The sequence below is a fragment of the Acanthopagrus latus genome, chromosome 12 (genome assembly GCF_904848185.1).
Source record: "Acanthopagrus latus isolate v.2019 chromosome 12, fAcaLat1.1, whole genome shotgun sequence".
Taxonomy (NCBI): domain Eukaryota; kingdom Metazoa; phylum Chordata; class Actinopteri; order Spariformes; family Sparidae; genus Acanthopagrus; species Acanthopagrus latus.
In genome coordinates this window covers 23,374,851-23,397,966 of record NC_051050.1, presented here as the reverse complement: position 1 = coordinate 23,397,966, position 23,116 = coordinate 23,374,851, and the positions used below count along the sequence as shown (strand labels likewise).

The 23,116-nt window shown below is 41.7% G+C and overlaps 3 protein-coding genes across 12 annotated transcripts in view; 1 reads left to right on the top strand and 2 right to left on the bottom strand.

Moving 5' to 3' along the window:
* The window catches only part of slc4a5b (solute carrier family 4 member 5b), a 29,362-nt gene extending 23,981 nt beyond the window's left edge, over nt 1-5,381 (top strand). For 2 of the 6 annotated variants that reach the window (XM_037118047.1, XM_037118042.1), the window contains 3 exons: nt 101-262; nt 1,430-1,541; nt 1,870-3,546. In XM_037118047.1, the coding sequence (XP_036973942.1) occupies nt 101-262; nt 1,430-1,541; nt 1,870-1,871 (276 nt within the window). In that variant the 3' untranslated portion in view covers nt 1,872-3,546. The other 4 variants (XR_005078273.1, XR_005078272.1, XM_037118043.1 and 1 more) reach the window with 4 other exon arrangements.
* Nucleotides 5,382-6,430: 1,049 nt separating this feature from the next.
* On the bottom strand, nt 6,431-9,305 carry ubc (ubiquitin C). Of its 2 annotated transcripts, XM_037118049.1 has the most exons (3): nt 9,155-9,305; nt 7,648-8,158; nt 6,431-7,419 (listed from the first exon to the last, which is right to left on the bottom strand). In XM_037118049.1, the coding sequence occupies exons 2-3, from the start codon at nt 8,149-8,151 to the stop codon at nt 6,778-6,780; spliced, it is 1,146 nt and encodes a 381-aa protein (XP_036973944.1). In that variant the 5' UTR covers nt 8,152-8,158; nt 9,155-9,305; the 3' UTR covers nt 6,431-6,777. The 2 variants fall into 2 exon arrangements, with proteins under 2 accessions (XP_036973944.1, XP_036973943.1); XM_037118048.1 differs by having other exon boundaries at nt 6,431-8,158.
* A 5,723-nt stretch (nt 9,306-15,028) lies between these two features.
* LOC119029414 (seizure 6-like protein) overlaps nt 15,029-23,116 on the bottom strand; it is a 53,068-nt gene continuing 44,980 nt past the window's right edge. Inside the window, exons 11-17 of one of the 4 annotated variants that reach the window (XM_037116211.1) lie at nt 21,734-21,928; nt 20,749-20,940; nt 19,806-20,000; nt 18,448-18,483; nt 18,030-18,144; nt 17,322-17,427; nt 15,029-17,191 (exon numbers count right to left, since the gene is read on the bottom strand). In XM_037116211.1, coding sequence (XP_036972106.1) covers nt 17,162-17,191; nt 17,322-17,427; nt 18,030-18,144; nt 18,448-18,483; nt 19,806-20,000; nt 20,749-20,940; nt 21,734-21,928 — 869 coding nt within the window. In that variant the 3' untranslated portion in view covers nt 15,029-17,161. Of the gene's footprint in view, nt 17,195-17,321; nt 17,428-18,029; nt 18,145-18,447; nt 18,484-19,805; nt 20,001-20,748; nt 20,941-21,733; nt 21,929-23,116 lie in introns of all 4 variants that reach the window. The other 3 variants (XM_037116210.1, XM_037116213.1, XM_037116212.1) reach the window with 3 other exon arrangements.

Sequence of the window (23,116 nt, the reverse complement as noted above, 5' to 3'; positions counted from 1 at the left end):
AAATGTAGAACGTCATGGGTGTGTGATAATAGAGTCCGTGCATGCTGGCTCACTGGCTCACAGATTATAAAGTGATTTTGAGTCTTTTCTCTGCGTGTAGATTCTGGGTCTGATGGTCGTGCGGAAGATGCTGGATCTGATCTTCTCACAGCACGACTTGGCCTGGCTGGACGACATCCTGCCAGACAAAGACAAGAAGAAGGAGGATGACAAGACGAAGAAGAAGGAGAGGAGGGCGGTAGAGCAAGAAAGCGACGAGGAGGTGAGAGAAATCTGAACAAACATGGAACTAAACTCCAGCTTACCCAGCGCACACACACACACACACACATACACACACACACACACACACACACACACACACACACACACACACACAGATACTGTTTTCTCCAAAGTTGGCGAGTGTGGATCTCATTTCATGGTATTAACTGTGTATTAAAATGTGTGTCACTCCATCTGTTGTTGGTGTGTCGGTCCTGGGTTTGTTTGCTCTGACTAATACTGTATGTTTCTCCTCTTTGTCCCACAGTGTTGCTGAAAAGGCACTGTACCATACTTACTACAGTCTTTTTGTCTGTCCACCTTCCTTTTAGTGCGTCTGTCCACCTTTCCCACCGTGTTGTCACACTTTAGAGACATTTGTTCACTTTGTTGTCATCGTTGCTTCAGTCCTCATAAGTGAAAAGGATCCACTGAAGAATAAGACTTGTGCTACTCTATATTTTTGTCAACGATTCCAATTAAAAAGAAAACAAAATGTCTTAAGATCGAGTGTCCTCACAGATTATTGATGATACATTCATTTATATTGCACCTTTCAAAGCTGAATTACAAAGTTGAATTAAATAAAATGTACAGCTATTTATTGAAGTGCTGTTAAGTGGCGAGCTAAGTGCTAATGAGCTAGCCAGCCTGGAACATGCTAGATATCTGAAGTGAACCTAAATGTAACTAAACATTCCTTCATGGAACGGAGCCTTTCTGTGTGTCACGCCATATATTTTGATTAATTTTTTTTATTACCTAATACTTTTCTGTCTTTAGCAACCATAATCCTGCAGGTAATCACAGGTTAAATGTCCGTAATATGAGAGGACATTTTGAAAAATTAATTCCGTAGGGAGCATCTGAGATTTTTATGGATTTTTTTCATGAGAACTGTATTTTTCTATACACGCTAGAAAACATAACCGTGGCTCTGAAGCTTATTTAATCTGTAAAAAAATTATTTTTTCATTAAAAAAGATGAAATATTGCATTATTGGGGACTATTTTCAGCAGTTGATTAATTCACATTGAGTCCTCCAGTGAGTATTTGTATCAGTGGAGCTCAAAAAAGTGACAAAAATATAGAATACATCATTTCTTATCCTGTAAGATTCCAGTTTGTCCTGCATGTCGACGTCTTCCTGTTTCTGTCACTCAGCCCGTCAGCCCCGCCCCCCCTCCTGTGAAGATTCCCATGGAGGCCATTGAGCCCCACACAGAACCCGTCCCCACCCACGTAAACTCCCCCACCCTGAACCAAACCTCTGAGTGTGAGTACACCGACCGACCCTCCGCCTCTCGTTGTGTCAGTTTGATCTGTTGTTAAAATCTCTGATGCTGAATGTGACAGATGGAGTGCTAAAGAGCGTTTACATGATGTTTCTCCTGACCAGATGAATTACTTATGTTAGCAGCCTCTAAACATGTGATGTGAAGCAACAGATTCTCTTTGTTTGGAAGGTTTTGTTCATCTTTATTATCTTTGTGTCTGTGTTTGTATCCGTGTTGAACTGTACATGTGTTTACATGCTCGTGTACGCTTGTTTTGTTGTGTTCTCTCTGTGTGTCTGCGTGTGTGTGTGTGTGTTTTCCTTACAGGAGATGAACCCGTACTCGACCGTCACGTCCGATCAAACTGAGTTAGACCGCAGGTACTGTGTGCTGAAACTGCACGTGCCCTACAGAGATCTGCTTCACTCACCTGACACAAACACTGGCTGGGACAACAACACTGTCACCTTCAGACAACCAAACACAACATAAAGAAACACACACTCTGCTCCGCATCACTTGTATTATATATGTATGTTGGATGATGATTGTAGACATGTTAATCTGGATTGTTTTTACATTGCAGACGTGTACAGTAGAGATGATAATATAAGAGATAATTCAGTGCACTTGCAGAGAGAGTACTGTGTACAGTGCAGTGCAGATCGTCTTTATGAATATGCAGTAAGTTGTACATACTCGAGGTCAGGGGTTTTCAAAGTTGACACTGTGGGGTGCCTTCCCTCTTCATTCCCTGCTCTTCCCTTTCCCATGATGCTTTGGGAGACACACATGAAGTATAACTTGGCCATGGATTCAGCGAGCTACAACCTGAGCCCTGTTTTTTAAGGCTATATTTCAATTTTAAATAATTAAAAGTATGCCGAATTAGCTGTTAGCACTTCCTGCTCACAGTGTACTCGTAGATCTACAGACAACGATCACTGGATTACTGTGATAATGAACAAAACTTAAAAACATTAAGATTGTCAGGCAAATTCTGTACTTACAAGGAGCATCTTCCACCACTTCTAAGCCTATTTGTGGCAGTTTATTAACACAGGAGATACAGACATTGTTGACAGATTGTTGAATCTAAAAATATGTGTGTCATGTCTAATTTGTTGAATTTATCTTACTAATTGGGCAGTTAATGTTCTGAAGTACCTCCAGATATAAACAGGATGTTGAGTGTTGGCATGGATTCAGTGAGTTCACATTTGGGCAACAACATGAAGCCTGTTTATTCAGCTTATTTTTTATGTTTTGGAAATTAGCACTGTTAAAAGTATGCCGAATTAGCTGTCAGCACTTCCTGTTGGCAGTGTGTCCATGGATGTGCAGACAACTATGACTGAGTAGGTTGATAGTGAAGAAAAACTTAGAAACAAGATGTTTCTAAGGCAAGTTCTGCAGTTTACCCATAATAAGTCAGACTCGAGGGTTGTAAACTACCTTATTCACCTTGTTTTTAGGACACCTGCATGCATCTTTCCCTTTCACCTCGTGCTTCGTCTGCACACCTTGACTCCCCTCTGAGGAGGCGCCTCACAGGTTGAAAACCTCTGCTCTAGGTCTGTCCTCCAACCTGAAGCCACTTCCTGTAGTCTCCTACTGTTTTGTGTATTCTAATCATTGTAGTTCCTGGCATATCTAGACAGATTATTATAATCACTTTTGTCTGCTGCAAAATGTTTCATGTTCTGCGTTTGCATCTGTCTGGATGGTCACATTGACCTGTGACTGAATCAGAGGTTAGTTTCAGTGTTATGATCCCATGCTGAATGTGAGCCTGGATACAAATGTCAGGTTTGAACTATCTGTCAGTTATCTGTGCTTTTTATTAATTCACATTATAGTCGTGTGATTGTGTTAGCTGTGAGAGAAAAGTGAGATCTTTGGATATTTTATAGCTTCATTCTGATGCCTGTTGTAAATATTTTGTGAGATTTTGTCTTTGAAGGCCTTATTATAATAAAGGTGGCACGGAGGTCTTTAAGGATAGCAGTAGTGTTATTTTATATTTTTTATTTTAATCCCAATTAATGACCCCAAAATGACCCCATTACACACTGATCTGACATTTCTACTTGTAGTTTTACTTCAGTGGAAATCATGTGCTCCTTTAAAAAAACACTTGAATTAAATACGTACTAGTTGTTGTTATTGTCGGTACTGCACACTCTGTTCCTTTGGTGGTTGTGAGACAACAAACTCAGTATGAGACAGAATTAAAGATTCACAGTAATGTCTTCACGGTCTGATGGTCGATTATTCTCTATTTGATTGCCAGTTAATATCAGAGAAGACGACACATCACAGAGCTGAAGGGGACGTATTGAAATTTCTTCAAATTGCAGGAGAGAAAAAAATGTGAGGAAAAAGTTTTCGTCAGTTGTTTCTTTCCCAAAATGGGGAAAAAAAAGTCAGGAAAAATTGTTGTCCCTGATTTATGAATTCAGGTGGAAAACCAAATGTTTCTCAAGAGACATTTTAACGTGCGAAAGAGATTTTTTTTTTTAACTGAATGAAAGAAAAAAATCATTTCAGGAGAAAATTATTATTTTGTACAATGTGTGGAACTGAGTGAAATTTCCCAAAATAATCTCAGTGGTGGAAAAAAATCAGGACAATTTTAGGATTCAGAAAAAATTGAGGATGATATTCTAAAACTACAAGATTGTTGTTCTCCAAAAAAATGAAAATTTTTCATGGATCAGGTAAGAAATTTCCTGAAAAAATGTTCATTCAATTTCACACTGGGGAAAAAAAATTCACAAGAAAAATTGTCTTGAAAAGATTTCATGATACATTTTTTTGAGAGTTTTTGAAAACCAAGTTAAAAACAAAATGTTTTTCACATTTCTTTTTTTTGGGTGAATAAACATTTATTAGATGTGTGAAACCCAAAAACAAAATCAGGAGGACAACAACATTTAAGTTAAGTTAAATTTCTGGATTTAAAAAAAAGTTTTTTTTTTAGAAAAACATTTTTTTGTTTGGTTTTTTTGTTTGGTTTTTTTTCAGAAAAAAATAGATTTCTTCACAAAATTTTGGATTTTTTTCAGGAACATTTCAGATTTTTTTCAGGAAAAAAATGCATTTCAGATGAGACAGAAAGATATTTTTCCATCAGTTTTCAAGTCATGAACACAGGAGAGGAATCAATCTAGATCAGACTTAGAAAATAAGTCACATTTTAGCATCAGGTGACACAATCACCTTTTTTTCCTTTTGCAACCTGCGACTCCTCCCTCTCTCTTCACTTCCCGTCTCTCCCTCCTCCTCCTGCCTGTGTGAGAAACTCTGGAAGTTTTCCTTGTAGCTGTGCTTGAAGGACAGCGCCACCTACAGTAATGTATCAGTCCAACAGAACCGTCCCTTCTGGATACAGAACCTGCACATTCAGGCTGTAAGAAGATCAGAATCTTCTCATTTTATCAGCATAAATTATATCAGTATTGATTTTTCATGCAACACGCTGCACCTTCACTGATACCAGAACAATTCTACTATTAAATCAACTCATTTTGTTGTATTGTTGAGCTTGTGTATGTGTACACTACACTCAGTTTCCTGTTTATTATTTACATACACAGTGTAAAGTTAACATTACTCCACAACCTGTAAACACACCTGAACGTGTAAAACTGGTGTAGCGACCCTTTAATAAACTGTGAACTGAGTGTATGTGTGAGCCGTGTGAGAGTCAAAGTGTAACCTGGCCGGTTCCCCTCACTGTTCCTCAGCATCACTCTGCACCTGAAGATCTCCTGCCCCCCCTCACCTGCCCACTCCCAGGCGAGCCTTGTCCCCGAGGACCCTCCATCGCACCTGCCTCCACGCCAGCCCGTGGTCAGCATCCAGGTGGAGTCAGACTACGAGGAGTCTGACTTCTACTCCAAGCACCATCACCAACACCAACACCTCCGAAACCTTCACCCCCCGCATGACCTGCCTCCACCTGGAGTACACAGAGACTTTGACCGAAAGCTGCATGCTCACTTTGGCGACTCGTGTGCTGAGACGATTCTGTAGGTGGAGGAAGAGGCTAGAAAATTATAACACACACACACACACACACTCAGAGAGGAAGGTGCAAAGTGCTGCATACTGATAATAACTCATAACCTGCCTGATATCTCACGTGTCGGTTTAAATTCAGTTATTTTAGAGGCTGATCCTAATCAGCACACAGGAAGTGCTCTTTTTTAAATTGGATTTTTATCAGATATAATTTAAATATAATGTAAAAAAATATAAATAAAAACCTGAGCTTTCAGGTCACGTCTCTGTGGACTGAAACACACACACACTTAAACTTCTGACAGCTTCCTGTAGTGACAAACGAGTAACATGTGCTCAGTGCTTGTGTTAGACATCAGTTATTGATCATGATTTGTTTTTTTGTTCTTGTGCATTAAAGAAATGGTAGAGAAGAGGCTGAATTACATTGTTTATGTGCATTCAGGATGTAAAGCCCCAAAACTGTAATGAAACATTTAAAATCTGTTTTTTGGTGTTTTTTGTCCAGATGTCTTTAAAATTGGGAAATTGTTTGTTTAAAACTGTTGCTTTAACTTCAAAAAAAATAAATTAAAATAATGTCAGTTTACCATTTTCCTGATGCAAAAAGTACTTTCTAATTACATTGTTGATCCAGATTAATCAAATTGATTTGTTCATCCTGGGTTATTAGTACTTTTCCCTTGTATAAAAGTACAAAAGCATTTCTGGTAGACATTACACGTGTCCTACTACATCATATTAAAATGTCTGCCTGGTCTCTGGTGACAACTAGTGGACAGAAGTGTAGTACCTAATTAATAACTCACTTCTAAACACAAACATAAGCTTTAATGTATAACTTATGTAAATAATGACAACATTTGACAGTGAGAAGCCTTTTATTAGTTTCAAGCATTTGCAACAGGCGAGTTATTTGACTTGAACAACTTTACCCACAACATGTCCAATTGTTACATCTTAACATCTTTTTTGTTAACAAGCAGATGAAAAAACTACCTCAAATCAAAGTTCCAGAGGCAAAAAACACTTACTATCAGCTAAAGCAGTCAGAATGCAAAGTCAGATTAAAAATAAAAATTCAGGAATGCACAGCCTTTATTTAAACTTAAAAATGCAAAAAAGGAATGACTGACAGCTGATTAGAAGGAGCAACTTTAACACTGGAATAATGGTGGGCATGCTGAGGCATCCAAGAGCAGAGGCAGGTTAGTTTCCTCCCCTGAGACGGAGCACAAGATGGAGGGTGGACTCCTTCTGGATGTTGTAGTCAGAGAGAGTGCGGCCATCTTCCAGCTGCTTTCCAGCGAAGATCAGACGCTGCTGGTCTGGGGGGATGCCCTCCTTATCCTGGATCTTGGCCTTGACGTTCTCGATGGTGTCACTTGGCTCCACCTCCAGGGTGATGGTCTTACCAGTCAGGGTCTTCACGAAGATCTGCATTCCTCCCCTGAGACGGAGCACAAGATGGAGGGTGGACTCCTTCTGGATATTGTAGTCGGAGAGGGTGCGGCCATCTTCCAGCTGCTTGCCGGCAAAGATCAGACGCTGCTGGTCTGGGGGGATGCCCTCCTTATCCTGGATCTTGGCCTTGACGTTCTCGATGGTGTCACTTGGCTCCACCTCCAGGGTGATGGTCTTGCCAGTCAGGGTCTTCACGAAGATCTGCATTCCTCCCCTGAGACGGAGCACAAGATGGAGGGTGGACTCCTTCTGGATGTTGTAGTCGGAGAGGGTGCGGCCATCTTCCAGCTGCTTTCCGGCAAAGATCAGACGCTGCTGGTCTGGGGGGATGCCCTCCTTATCCTGGATCTTAGCCTTCACATTTTCAATGGTGTCACTGGGCTCCACCTCCAGGGTGATGGTCTTGCCAGTCAGGGTCTTCACAAAGATCTGCATTCCTCCCCTGAGACGGAGCACAAGATGGAGGGTGGACTCCTTCTGGATGTTGTAGTCGGAGAGGGTGCGGCCATCTTCCAGCTGCTTGCCGGCAAAGATCAGACGCTGCTGGTCTGGGGGGATGCCCTCCTTATCCTGGATCTTGGCTTTGACGTTCTCGATGGTGTCACTTGGCTCCACCTCCAGGGTGATGGTCTTGCCAGTCAGGGTCTTCACAAAGATCTGCATTCCTCCCCTGAGACGGAGCACAAGATGGAGGGTGGACTCCTTCTGGATGTTGTAGTCGGAGAGGGTGCGGCCATCTTCCAGCTGCTTTCCAGCGAAGATCAGACGCTGCTGGTCTGGGGGGATGCCCTCCTTATCCTGGATCTTGGCCTTGACATTCTCGATGGTGTCACTTGGCTCCACCTCCAGGGTGATGGTCTTGCCAGTCAGGGTCTTCACGAAGATCTGCATTCCTCCCCTCAGGCGGAGCACAAGATGGAGGGTGGACTCCTTCTGGATGTTGTAGTCGGAGAGGGTGCGGCCATCTTCCAGCTGCTTGCCGGCAAAGATCAGACGCTGCTGGTCTGGGGGGATGCCCTCCTTATCCTGGATCTTAGCCTTCACATTTTCAATGGTGTCACTTGGCTCCACCTCCAAGGTGATGGTCTTACCAGTCAGGGTCTTCACAAAGATCTGCATCTTGACACTGTTGGGAGGAAAAAGTGTTTAATGGTAGTAAAGACAACAGTCAAGAGTTACAGATTTGTCAGTGCTTCACCTGAACACACCAATTTAGGAAGCAACGCTCCACAGTTGGTGTCAGTGAAGGCCTCAGTCACCCAGGGAAGTGGTTATCTGACATAAATTTGAGACCTAGCAATTATCACACTTACACGCACGATTAACCCAATCCTTTACAGAAATATTAACCATTAAAGCTAGAAAAGACACCATGATTAAAATAAATTCAAGACCAAAAGTATAATCATTTAAATTTGGATATATAAATTTGAGGGAGAGGGACAGTTAATCGGTTTCATGAATTACACACTACTCATCGGTTACTCGTTTTTGAAATGACTCATTGGAAGAACCGAATGACGCATTTCTACGCACAGTTACCGTTGCTGCTCATCTGATTAGCTAGCCAAGCGGTCCCGCTAGCAGTTAGCCGGCAGTTCGGTTTTATTCGGTCACATCCGCCACTTTCACCCCGGAGCTTTGTAAAAATACAATGACCCACTTTTAAAAAGGGTTACTAGAAGAACCAGGTGTGTGTCGAAGAAAACGGTTTTCACCAAATCAGCCATCTAGACGTTTCTAAAATGAGAGGCGGCTAGCCAAGATGGCTAACAGCTAATGTTGCTAAAGTAACCGGATGTCGCAGTTTATTGTTGCGTACGTCGTCTTTTAAGACAACAAGTTATTCCTAACCAACTGTAGCCTTTTTACAGCTATCGTTTAATTCGTAATAGCTGAGATTTCATTCAAGCTGAGACATGACGACGTTTTTTTCAGTCTAGGCCGCGGCTAGCCCTGTTAGCTTCCAAAAAAAGCTGACGTAATTATTGATTCACTCGTTACCAATGGCTAACTTAAGGTCGACTCGACACAAAACATCGAAACACGATACATATTAAAACATTAATATGTTCTAAGCGTGATGCCGTTTGTTTAAAAGGTTTAAACTGACGAGACTTACAAGCAAATTGTTCCCACGGGTGTTTGTTCCTCTTACTTCCGGATCGCGTCAGCTTCTAACAAACAAAGAGCAGCTGAGGGGGTTTTATAGACAACAGCCCCCGTATCCCTCCGCTGTCCCACCCAGTGGAACTAGAAAAAATGTTTATCCACTAAAACACAACAAATGTGTTTGAATTATTAAAAAAAACACGCATATTGTTTAGAATAACATTATAATATTTTTTATAGCCACGACAAGAAGTGTTTTGAGACCAGAGTGAGGATGGAAAAATGATCGTTCGTTCAGTCTGCGCGGATGTAGAAATGGCATATATATGTGGAGCCTCGGTCAAACCGGAAACAGTCGATATGAATAAAAACAAACATCTTCAAACTATTAATACCTGAGAAACAAGTTATTATTATTATTATTATTATTATTATTATTATTATTATTATTATTATTAATGGTAGTAGTAGTGGTGGTACTATGACGTTTATGTAGTCATGACTTGCACTTTTTACTTTGAAATACCACGTTAGTGTAAATCAGAAAAAATATTATACTATTATAGATAATAATATAACTATATGTCTGTTCTGTTATGTGTATAACATATGAAATACCATTTCCCACCTCATCACCCAGCCCTGACAAATACACTCTCCAAATTTCTAGTTCTCAATGATTGCAGAATATCAGATAACAAAAATAAGTCTTTAACATTTGAAAATAAATACATGGTTGAGCCTTCCTGGTCTTCTTTGGCTTTAAATTGATCCTAAAACTACAATACACAGTTATAAATTAATCGAGTCAAGTTAGAGTTATTTATATACAGTCGCATGCAAAATCACACATTTGCTGTAATTCATGACTGAGATGTTAAATGCGACATTATAAATTAGAAAAGGGAAAATGACAAGGATGTGTCTGGTGTTTACTTCTAAGATTAATTCCTTATAAGGAAGAATATATCCCTTTTGTTCCAACAGCTGTTTGATAGATTGCCATGAAATGTGGTTCAGATATTCAGGATGACTTGAAACATTGCTGAGCTCCTGACTTGTTCATCACCCGGTCAGAATTTTAATTCATCCAGACACCAAAAAAATAATTCACAGTTGTGCAGAGGACTAAACTTTACTGTCACCTTCCTTTGATGCTGAAACCAGCCTCATCATTATACCAGCAAATGTGTTAATCAGTGTTTCCTGGGTTTCTTTTGAAAATAAATCATAGTTAATGAGAATTTCATTTTCATAACCACGCGAGGAAAGAACGTTTTGATTTTGACCTTTTGCACCCAGCATCATCATCATCATCATCATCTCGTCTTTACACCCTCAAACAAGCACGATCTCTGTTCATAAATTGATAAAATTTCTGATACCTTCTCCCAACAGGACAGAACTCATTGATTCTAGTTACCCCACGACCTTTCACCTGGTTCCACCCCTCATTACTATTCTGTCATTATCCAAAAACCCCCAAAAAAGAACCCTGTCTGAAAAATTAATGACTAACTGGGGAGGTTGTTCGGCTGACTCACTCTATCGAGCGCTTCCTCTCTATAATTGTCTTTTGATTTCAGATAGTCATTAACACAACATTTTGTCAGAAGTGCACATTCTCTTGCCTGCAGTCCAACGTTTCTCAAATGAGCTGCTTGACATTTTAATATTCATACCCTGAGAAAAAAAAAGCACATTTTCTAAATGCCAGCTTCATTTCAGGAACCACATTAAACACTCACGCTATAAAAAAACATAATGACAATTGCACAGAGAGAAGTTTTGTTTGACTTGTTTGCAAAGCGTCATTGCACCTGTAGGAGCACCTTTATTAGTTTCCTTTTTTTAGTTCAGTATCCTGATTTTTAGGCCTGCATGTGTGTGTTTGTGTGACTCACTTCAACATGGATGACTCCAACTCCTGCGGCTTCAGTCAGCCAGTTCTGTTTATCAGACTTGGCGCCCGTGGAGCTCGAAGTCGGCAGCTCTCCATCACAGACTCTCTCCAGAGACTGTTAGCCATCAGGCCTGTTTTTAATAATGAGTCCTCGCTTGCTATTTCACCTTTAACCGCTGCACCAAACTTCCTGCATACAAATATTTCAGCTACAGGCTGAAAGACACTCTAAACCAGCACAGACTGCTGCTGGTGGAAGAACCTCACTATCTCACTACTTACAGCTCTGTAGAAATACTCCAGCACAAGTAAAAGTCCTGAATTCAAAATATTATAGTATTATCAGCCTCATATAGCAAAATCACTGGTTGTCCTTTAAAATGTCCACTGTGACGCATGATTTATGTTTAAGAACTTTATATACAGTTAACTAGTTCCCAACCTGAGGGAAAACTCCAAAGACTCCCTTGAAGAACACAAGAAATCAGATTTCAGTTTTCATAGTAATCATTTTTTATTTTGATAGTTTTCAAATCATGTACATGTGAATTTGTCACTTTCGAAAATTAAATATATCCATTAGTTTTCATCTTTGTGTGTTAATTGTATATAAAGTATATAAAGATCCTTCTTTGGAAAGTTCAGTCAAAATAACCCCAAAACTACATTAATACTGTAATATGTAAAGGTGTTGATATTCATTGTGCATATCTATATAAAACAATTCAAAGATGTTATATAATTCCTTTATCGTTTATTATCATTAGGCATTAACCAATTCTCCCCACGTTTCACTGGCTGTAATGTTGAAGAATTATGTTGTCATCGTGTAGCATAAACTGCAGGTTAGAAACTTCTTTTGAAAGTATAAAAATGTGAAATTTAATATAATCTATCTTGTATTTATCGGCCATGAGAAGCAGGTAAATATCGGTTATTGGGATCAGCAGGAACAAATCTAATTCTAAGGTAACAAAACGACTCTCAGGTCCAGGTGAATAAAAACACTTCCTCCTAAACCTCCTGTTAACCTTTAATGATATCCTGACACACGGAGTCTAAAACCACGTTTGACGTCTGTGTTGTTGGCTCTGAGGAGGAGCTCTATAGATTAACTAACCTCTGAGCTACGGTGATGATTACACACAAACACACTGTGGAAAATGTGCCAAACAAAATAATTGAATTCTGTATTTTCCAGCTTCGTCCTGACTCGTGGATGTGCAGCATCCTTCGCCTCGGCGCTGTGGGTCTGACTCACGCTGTTAGCTGCTTGTAATATTAATGATCTCATTGTGTTGCTGAACTCATTATGACTCTCTCTGGCTAATAGTATCAACTAAATGTCTAAAACGCAGACATAAACCTAATGTATTTCTGGCTCTGCGAATGCCTTTTGCTTCATTAAACTTGTGTGGGTAGCACTCAGTTTCCTCCGAGTGCCTAATATCATCAAGCATCTGGTTAAAAGCTTCTCAACAGTTGAATTAACCGCAGCAGGAAAGCCTCTGGAAATCGCTATCGTGGCAGGAAGCATTATCTTCTTATTAGCATTCAGGATGGCAACAGAAGGAATCATTAGGACATTAAAATGGGAAATGCTGTGGGGCAGGATTTGCCTCCCACCCATCAGGGGATATTTTGCGAGACAACAGCACTCAGTCCAGAAATAAAGCTGCTTTTCAGAACTGAACGGGAGCCAGGAGCCGCAGGATGTGGCGAAGTAAGGAGTTCAAACTTCAAGGAAACTTTTCACGACTATCAAATAAATTCAAGTCGAAGATGTTGGACTGTAGAGACCTATAGATCCCAAACTGGAGGACACAAGAGGTCACGAGAAGAAAAAAAATCGTACGAGCTGTGAGATGACTGAGGGATCATTTTTGGGTTGAAAATATATTTTTGTATTTCATGCGAGCTGCTGTATTCTTTTATCTCTAAGATAAGAAAAGGTGAGCTGATCTTTTATGAATCCTCAGAGGGGAAAGTCGGGTGTCGCAGAGGCACAACGACAGAAATAATAATGAGAATATATGAAATAAAAACAACAAAACACAAATAAAAACTGAAGCAACTGAAGGGTAAGGGGACTATTATTATATTACTTTAGTTATCAAAGGCACACTGACCATCAGAACAGAAAACCAACATGTATATTTAACTTTAACAAACACTTTAAGCAAACAATGCGACAAATTCACTGGTGCCAGTCGATTATATAAAGTAATCAGCAGAGTCTCATCTCCTGTCAGTGCTGTAAAAGTGATCCAAGTACAAATTACTGTAACTGTGATGTCTGTCTCTTAAAACATCTAATTAATTTTACAGTAACAGCACCATGTTTCGAGCCCAAACTGGCTTTTCTTCAGATGCGGAGGAATAATAATAAAAAAAAAAACATTGGCTTATGATCCCTGAAAGCATTTTCATTTTGAAGGATGAGGCCGGCAGACTCACGATGTGAACCTGGTGTCAAAGTCATTTTAACACCCACCTTCCAGCCTCAGCACCTCCCTGCGACTCTGCTGCAGAACATAAATCTTTCATTCGCTTCCAAAAAAAAAATAAAAAAATGAAACAACATATTTATTCCTTCTCCTGAACATTAGTGCATCAGTCAGAAAAACACAGAACTCCCTCCTCTGTTTACTGGACTGATGCAGAAAGAATTGAGACAAACGTAAATCAATAAGAGGCTGCATACATAATCAGTTACCAGCAGACAGAAGGAGCAACATGATGTAATCATCCACCCACTCAGGTGACCTCACCTGCAGCTGACCTGAAGTAACGTCTGTGACGAGGCTGTCAGTGGATTTTATCTGGCTGCTTGTTATAAAACATCAGATTTCAACAGATTTGTTGGATGCAAAGACTTAAAAAAATGAAGCCAGTGCAGAAGAGACTTAAACCTGCATTCTCTCTGATGGCCAGCAGGGGGCGACACCACTGGTTTCAACAATATACCTGGTAGCATGTAAGCTTATGAGAAAATGACCCTACTTCTCATCTGATGTATTACGTCAGTGAACAGTTTCCTCACATTTTTTTACGCTCAATCTTTAGTTTCAAGCTTCCCTCAACCCAGAGTGATGTTCATTTTTTAAATTAACGTCTTATTTTGAGTAAAATAGACGATGAAGGCGTGACTGACAAATCGTTAGTCAGATCCAATCAGGATATCCTCCCCAGCTCAAACTTCTCGACCAAATAGTTTCTGGCTCTGTAAAACCAAGATGGCGGCAGCTGTAATACCAAACTCAAGGCTTCCAAGTTCACAAGTTTACACTTCTGTATTTATTAACTTCTGAAGTCAACATATTCTTAACTAAAATGGCATTTAGTAGAGTGTATACCTCAGCCAAGGCCCAACAGCCACCTTTGATTTAATCAAGCCTAATCTAATATCAAATAAAACATGTTTAAATCCACTAGATCATCAAGATCCATGTGTGTTTTCAAAAATGCCCTGTCTCACAATGTGACAGAAAAGTAGAAGGGATCCGTCCCTTTTTCTGCACCAGCACCAAAAGTTTACGGGCTCTATTCTGGGTCGAGAACCAGCCTCCATCCAAGTTTCATGAGAATCTGATCTGTAGTTTTTCTGTAATCCTGCCCACAAACCAACAAACTCAACCTCGTTGATGAAGGTAAAACATCTGTAAAGTCGAACCTTCATGCTTCCTTTTTATCAGCCAACTTAAATCTTAGCTGCAAATGAAAACAAATATCAATTATGAGTTATGTTAATATTTTAGGCTGATATGAGACTCGATGTGGGACAAAAACACAGCTTTGGTCTCGGACTGAAAGGATTAACAGCACACACACTTTCTACTGTCAACATCTTCTGCACAGAACTTGAAAAGAGCTGTGACAGATTTGAAAATAGGACGGATTATTGTTGACAGATGTGAGATAAAGTACTGACGAGTTCCTCGCGCTGAAAAAAGAAACGCCAGAATGAAAAGAAGTCACCAGAACGCCTCAGTATTTACAAAGTCTTTTGTACTTTTTTTATTCAAGTTTTACCATTTATTTAGGGAAACTGGTAACATTTTGTCTTCTCGTCATGAAAATGTACATTTATCAATCTGCATAAAACATCACATGTACAGTACATCAAAATAAATACATCATCTGGTGGGTTGATTGAGCTCGAGCTCGAAGATCGGTCAGTTAACTAACAGCTACGCTATTCACATCGCAAACCTCCACATCTGCAACAACGCATGTTTTTTGTTTTTTTTTCCTTTTTAACCATCAGCCGGTCCGGACCCGGGTAACTCCAAGGCCGATCTACGACAGTCATCAATCTAACTACAAGTGAGAAATAAGACCTCAGCACTGCACCGGCCCTGAAGTCATAGATTTACATACCAATTAACTACAGCTAAGGCCGGAGCTGGACCGGCTGGAGTAAAAAGCCTTGAAGGTGGACTGCAGGCGGGAGGGAGTTCGGGGACAGGAGACAGCTGACGGCCTGCTAACAAGGAACTGAGGGTGAAAAAAAGGAAGCTGCTGAACTTTATTTACTTCCTGTTACTCTCATTTGGTGCCAAACGATGGAGACTCATGATGTGGAGATGTAAACAAAAACAAAAACTCAAGCAAAACCGTTAAAGTTGCAATCCTTAAGATTTCAGTCCTGGTGTTCAGTCCGTGGATGTATGTATTAAAGGTAAAGTCCGCCAATTTACACATTCAAGTGTATTTACAGGTGTTTGGAGTTCCACTGTATATGTGAACAACGCAGTTCAGAGGCTTTTGTGGCTCCAGTTGCATTGTGGGTAATGTAGGCTTCAGTCTGCTGTCTGGATTTTGAACAGTTGTTTTTACACTGTCCATTACGATTTTCCCTTTTTATTCTGCACCATAAAATATGCCAGTAAATATCCAACTCATGAATTATCGAGCTTTCACGTGTCTTAAAAAAGAGGTTGTTGATAACAAGTGGCTAAGCGGCGACTTACAAACTATTCTAACTCAAGCTGAACATTAGCTTTTTACATCTAGCGATTTATGCTTCAACTAACATAAAAGTGGTGTTCATCTGTGGAGATTACGTGAACACGAGGTGTCCTCAGAGACCAGGCCGAGAGTCGGATAGTTTTAGAACAGATAGAACTAGTTTTTCAGCTAAGCGAGTTGGTTTAATGAGAAGAGAATCAAAAAAAATAAAGGGAAAGCTTGAGGAGCGTTTGCAGAATTGGGAAGATTTTGGCGAGATGTCGAGTGATATCGACGCCGTGCCTACGTCGATCCATCGCAACTGCCATTCGTCAGCTTAACGTCACGATTTAATGCTTTCAGTTGCAATTTACAGCTTTCAATCATGTATTCTAAGATAGCTTGCTGTCAGTTAGTCCTCACGGTGCGTTCAAGTGCAGGTTTTTAGACATGAGAGGCTTCACGACAACTAGTTTGTCAGTGTGACGCGGCTGTAACGATCATAAACTTTGGCTCGTTACAGATCTCGTTTTTTGGAGTTATCCAGAATTCAATGAAAAAATTTGGGTATCGCTAACTTCCAGGTTGGCCTAGAAAGTTTGGTTGGCCAGTTTAAAATCCAACCACAAACAGAATCAAAAATGGATTCTGACTTTGTGCAAATCTTAAGGATTACAACTTTAACTTCTGACACATGACAACAAAGTTTTTTTTTTATGACAAGAAAATAATAAAAAGTGCTTCAGTCCTCTCGTGCTGTGTCGTGTCCCCGACTCCTTCCCCTTCTCCCCTCCTTAATTTCTTTTTTTCACACCCAGCATCTCTTTTCGTAGATGATCTCTGGGTTTATTCCCCTCCGTCCTCCATCTCCCATCATCTCCCAGCGACACTGATCCACTCAGTTCCTCAGCACCGACTCATCTACCTCCTCTCCTGCTTCGTGTTTTCCTCCCCTCATGTCGTTCAGAAGCCGTCTGGTCAAAAGGAGGAGAGAACAGGATCGATCGCTGCGTCTCGTGGCAGAAGGGGCTGGACATCATCTATTTTTGTATTTACATTGCCTCCTCCTGGGCGGAGAAGGAGGGAGGAGAGGATGAAGAGTTAGGGACGGGGCGGTCGGTCTCGGTTTAGAAATGTCTCTTTTTTTTTTTCTTGCGAGGCCTCTCATATCGATACTTCATATTCACGAGTGTCCTGCTGTAAAAGCAAAGAGAGAGAAGATGGAGGAGGCAGTGTTAGCAGTGTGTGTCCAGCCCTCTTTAATTCAGCGGCCAGTAAAAGATTCATGTGATGGAATGTGGTTTTAAATGGACGGGACACTCACTCCTCCTGTCTCGTAGAGCGGGTTGTCAAACTCTGTCTCCACAGTGATCTGTCGGTACGGGTGGGGGTAGATGAGAGGAAGCCTTAAGTTGGAGTGATACCGGCACCTAAAGGACACGAAAAACAACAGTTTTTAAAAAGCCACCAGTGCTTGATCACTCAAAACAAAACAACACGACATTTCAGGATTTACAAGCTGTGTCCAAATTCAGCGGCTGCATCCTTCGAAGGATGCGATCACAACTGTCCCAATTCTTTTTCCTTCTTTTCGGAGGATGCACCGCTACTATCCTTCGCAGCCTTCCATATCCCAAGATTCTTTGCGTTCCCAATGAAGAAGAAAGAAAGAAAGAAAATGGTGACATCACGTGGCGTAGAGCATCACTTTCGCGGGCGTGGGCGGCAGAAATCATGACGGGTAAAACATCCGGTGACGCAACCAGGAAATGCTCAGAAGGCTCGACCGTCACATTTAACAACGGCTGACGAGTCCTTCGAAGGATGCAGCCCCTGAATTGGGACACAGCCACACGTGTCCTTTCTTTGTTGTCAGTATGGTAAATATGAAGCTACAGCCAGCAGCTAGTTAGCTTAGCTTAGCACAAAGACTGGAAACAAGGGGGTAAAGCTAGCCTTGTTTAATACGTTTATATCTTTGATGGTAATCCAACAGAGCTAACGTTACCTGAGGTTTCAACGAGTAGCTTACCGCGTAACGTAGACGTAAACCCCTCCGAGCAGCACGGACAGCAGCAGGACGAGGATGAAGATGGCCAGCGCGATGTTCCCTCCGTCCAGGGTGGAGCCTGCAGTCGCCTCTGCAACTGACGGGGACGACACGCCGACACAACCAGGTTAATCGACGGCAGGTGAAAACCTCTGTCGGCGGGCGGCTTAGCAAACGTAGTTGAGCGCCACAGGTCAACGAATGAACACAAACAGGTTGGACGGACGAACAAATACAGTGGGGGTGAACTTGGCAGGCAGATGTTTGCTGATGCAGGCAGAGCAGACAGAGAGGTGAAGTGCTTTTGTTTTTTTTATTCTTTGGTTTGTTTGAGTCTAGAAAACAAACTGTGAGGTGTTTTTTTTTTTTTTTTTTTTTTTTTTAACACAGATAGACTCACCTTCCAAAGCATGGTTGTCAAAGCAGTCATGGTTGGCTGCAAGACATCATTCTGTCAGTCAGTGCATATGGAAATCAACATCACACTCCACACTGTGGAGTTTGTATTCTTAACAAAGCTGCTTTGAGCTGACTGTTCGCTAACCCCCACCTCCACCTCCACCTCCCCGCCGTTACTACACCTGGTCGGGGTTTCCGATCTCTCTGGAGGAATCTTGCGTAACGTTTGCGTAAGTGGAAACGTCACAAATCCAATAAAGAACAGGACAGAACCACTGACGTTAGCTTTAGCTCTGTTAGCTTACAGACCGTTGTGAACAGTTCTTTTCTAACTCGCCAGTGTAGCAGGATTTGCAAACATTTCCAGCTGACGTTAGCGCAGACAAAAGCATGAAATCAGCTCCTTACACACTCCGTGAAGTTAAAATGTTTTTCTCACACGTCCTGCTCCGTATCTCACCTACTGGACAGTATCAGGCCCAAGAAGATGTTGTGTAGATATTTTTTTATTGAATGTTTTAGAGTTAGTAACTTCCTGGAAACACATTATAATTGTATGACTCATCCTGCACTCTGGGGTGTGTATTAATTATTAACTTGTGTGGATTGTTGTTCTCGACCGGCCCTCATGGATTACTGCACAAAAACACGACTTTGCAGCTTTATTCAGTGATTTGGATGAAACTGTTTTTCCCTCTGCTGCTCTCGAGCTGCTCTGCCTGGAGCAGTAACGTGACTCGTAACTATGCCGATGCAAATACCACTCGATTGGCCGATTTATGGCGACATTAAAGTCACGAGAAATGGATTTCATGTTACATATTTTGAGTTATAAAACGCAACAAATTAGCGAACGTTGGCTTAAAATCCAGTGGCCTAAACACAGTAGATGCGCAAGTTGTCTTTCTTTTTCAACACATAGTCTGTAACCTCCAAAATAAATGTAGTTAATTAATTATATGCTAATTTAATTGATAATAAACCTTCACTGTCGGTAGTAAACGTTCCAACTAATGTTTCAGAAGACAAACACAATGTTAAATCAGTCTCTTACATCTTTGTGCTTGTGTTTTTGAAAAAGGCCAATTAAAAGCCCACCAACCTCCAAACTCTCAGCGCGTTGCTAAGCTATGATTGGATAATTGCAGTTTGTGAAGGGAGGGGAGGGGAGGGGTATAGCGACCAGTCATCAGCATGCACAGGGGCCATGATCAATCTGTATCAACAAGCATGGGGGCAAATAAGTCCAGTAAGTCTAAGAAACATTGTGTTCATGCATAAATCCAAACGGTAAAGAGAAACAAGGGAGCGTTTCATTCCACGCGTACAGAAAACACCCAAATTCTGCAGAAGTCTCACCCCTGCAGAGTGGAAGCGGGCCGCTCCAGAACGACGGGTTTCCTAGGATGCATTTGATCGCCACCTCTCCGATGAGCTCGTAACCTTGGTAACAGACGAAGGTGAGTGATTCGCCGGGCAGGTAAAGCCTCTTGGACAGGATCTGGTAGCCGTTGTTAGGGATACCGGGGTTCTCACAGGAAACAGACTCCTCAGCTGTGATAGAAAGAGGAAAGGGGGGGAAAAAAAGAAAAAGAATAGAGAAAACTGATGGATCCTGTTGAGTTTCTCGACACGAACGAGAGGGTTTTTCTTTTTTTCTTTTTTTTTTTTGCGTCAGAGCTCGACTGACAAATTTGACAGGCTCCGGCTGAGGTGACATGACTCATGGATAATCTCCACCCCCTCCTCCAGGTGGCTGAGGGCTGATTGGTACGGTGCATTAGCATTGCATTTACATATCAAACACTTCACACACATTAATATCCCCGAAAACACACACATGCACACACACACATCGTCAGTCGTAAGATGAAAATGCAGGAGATGAAGCGTCGTCTCTGGCATGCAGAGACGACGCTGTGATCCATGTCAGCAGAGGAAAGAGAGAGCCAGGCCTGTTTTTTTTTTTTTATTTGATTATTTTTTTTTATCTTTAGCAAAAAATATCACACAAACCCACTCATGTTAGATCGCACAGCCACGGGGAACGAGCCTCTCATCTTCAGTTTAACTGCCATGCGCAACTGTCTATAATGACGACAGGTTTCTGAAATCAAAAGAGGGGGCTGACGAATTACCAGTAAACCACAGGAACCCGTCAAAACCCCCAAAAGTTTGATAGAAGAAACAACTCAGAGCTTTTCACTGGCTGGTGAAAAAAAAATTTAAAAAACTAAACGCTGGTGTTTTGTGCTCTTTTCTGCCTCTGGAAACTGTAAATACTCGTCTGTCTGACACTCACAGACACAGTGGGGGAGTCGAGACGTCCACACGGGGGTCCCCGGCTCTCGACCGTAGCAGGTGATGGTGGCGCCGCCCTGCAGGATGAAGCCGGGGTTGCAGCTGTACTGGATGGTCGTCCCCACCAGGAGTTTTGGGTCGGACAGAGACCGGGTGGAGTGCTCCACGTGACCGGGGTCTGAACAGTACATGACTGGGAAAAAAAGGGTGGAAAAGGCGGATTACATAAGCAAATTCGACCCACTTCAATATTCACTGCCCAACTTCCTGCTTCACGTCACATCACATCACATGTTTACGCCGACCTCAGTGGCGGCTTTTTGGAAAATAAGGAATATTACACCTGCAGCCTTTAACTGACTGTAAATGTGCCACCTTTTCTATCTAAAAAGGGGCTACTGATCCTCTAACAGTTGAGTTTATTAATGAAGAGGAATTCCAATAAAGATTTACTTCGAGGGTTGGATCTGTTGTTAGCAGGTGAGAGTATACAGTATACTCAGAACAGAATATGGCAGGATTTCAGCTCTAAATTGGCCGTTTTTCGCCTCCCGAGCAGCGAGCTGTGTGAGTGGGACTGAATGATTTGGTGAACGATCATTCAGCACATCGAAAAAAACTGCTTTTGCGATCGCTAACTCACTCTCTTCAGTCTCCTCTAGCTCCTGACTGATGTGGATCGTCACACCCTGGCCTCCGATGGATCATCGCTCACCTCCTCGTATCTGGTAAAATCTGAAGCCTCTTCGTTCTGATGTTTTCTTTTCTTTTACTGCTAATTAACTCGGCCTGGAGTGGAGGTCAACGCCTGACCTGCTCAGTCGTCTCCTGGATCCTGACGCTTCTATATATTATATAATTACAGATATTCCCTGCATGCAGTTTGTAAACTGTGATTTTGTTGTTCTGTTCTGTGCAGGCGAACATCTACTGCACGTCTGTCACTGGCACAGATCAACAGTAGATGCTGTATGATGAGTACTGACTCTTTTCACAGAAGGGGGGCTGTGAGCTCCAGGAGAGGTCCAGCTGACAGGTGAGGGTCTCTCGTCCCACCAGGTCGTATCCGGGGTCGCACTGGTAGGTGATCCGAGCCCCTCGCACCAGCGCAATGTGGGACGTCGTCTTCCAGCCGTTCTGGATCTCGGGCAGGTCCGGACAGGAGTCATTTCGGGACACCTCTGAGAAACAAGAAGAGAGAGGAGAGAGGTTGATGAATGGCTGCGTTACGGCGGTGTTATTGCTCGTGGCCCGGCGTCAGTACAGGGGATGTTTTCCGTCGTTCACGGCGGTCCTGAGGGTCGAGACGAGAGCAGGGTAAACAACACGACACCTGATTTAGACACGATGCTGGCACGTACTCTTTGCGAGGAGGAATCCATCCCCCGAAAGATTGATGGACTTATTGTGCGCTCACTTGACCGCGTGACAGAATGATGGATTTCATCTGCGCTGGACAGTTTTCAAATATCATCTCCGCGGCGTACAAGGACAGTTTGCCTCTGAAGCTGCCGTGTGGACGAGCCAGTCGGTTCAACTCGAGACTCCCACTCAAACGGTTCTGAGTGAGATTATCACAGACCGTCAGCTGTCACTCACCGTGGTTCTGATCCGCTACAGGAAAACGACTGTAGGAGAGATTCTTCTGTAGATGATCAATTTTTTTTTCCTCTCTCTACTTGCAGTCACAGTCAGTGCAGGTAAACGATCTGAGAGTTCAACACTCAGGTCAGGTGATCACAACCGAGCAAACTCCCCTGATGAAGACGACAGGGACGTCTCAGTCTCTTCAGGTCTTTCCATGAATCCTTGGTGGAGGAGACGAAAACCCGAGGAGAAGCTGCAGGTGGAGAGATGCTGTCGAAAACCTGAAGATACGACTTTAAACTTCTGTTCTCAAGATCAAGAAAACGGCTGCAACTAATAACTGTTTTCATCACCGACTGATCTGATGATTCTTTCCTAGAAGCATCGACTGAACATTTTGTCTGTAAAATATAAAATCAAATCACTTTTTTTTCTTTTGTCCAAAACCTACAAACGACAAATACAAGCAGCACATTTAAGAGGCTGAAACCAGAAAGTGTTTTTCAGTCGACTAATTGATTAATCAGGTAACAGTTGCAGGTCTTAATCAAGGTCTTCAGTTATTTCTGAATGATTTATTGTCACAGAGCGATGAAACTAAAACTATTACTTTTACCAGGATAATCTTTCTAAGTTTTTTCTTGTGTGATACCACGTGAAGTAAAATCTGGCAGGAGAAACATTTTAAAAATTCTCTGTTTTTTCAATTTGATTCACACATTTAAATAAAATCTCCTGACAAATTTTATATTTATATGTTTCACGTGAGTAAACTAAAAAAA

Coding starts and splice junctions, on each gene's coding strand:
- ubc (XM_037118048.1), bottom strand. CDS start 8,151: ATGCAGATCTTTGTGAAGACCCTGACTGGTAAGACCATCACCTTGGAG.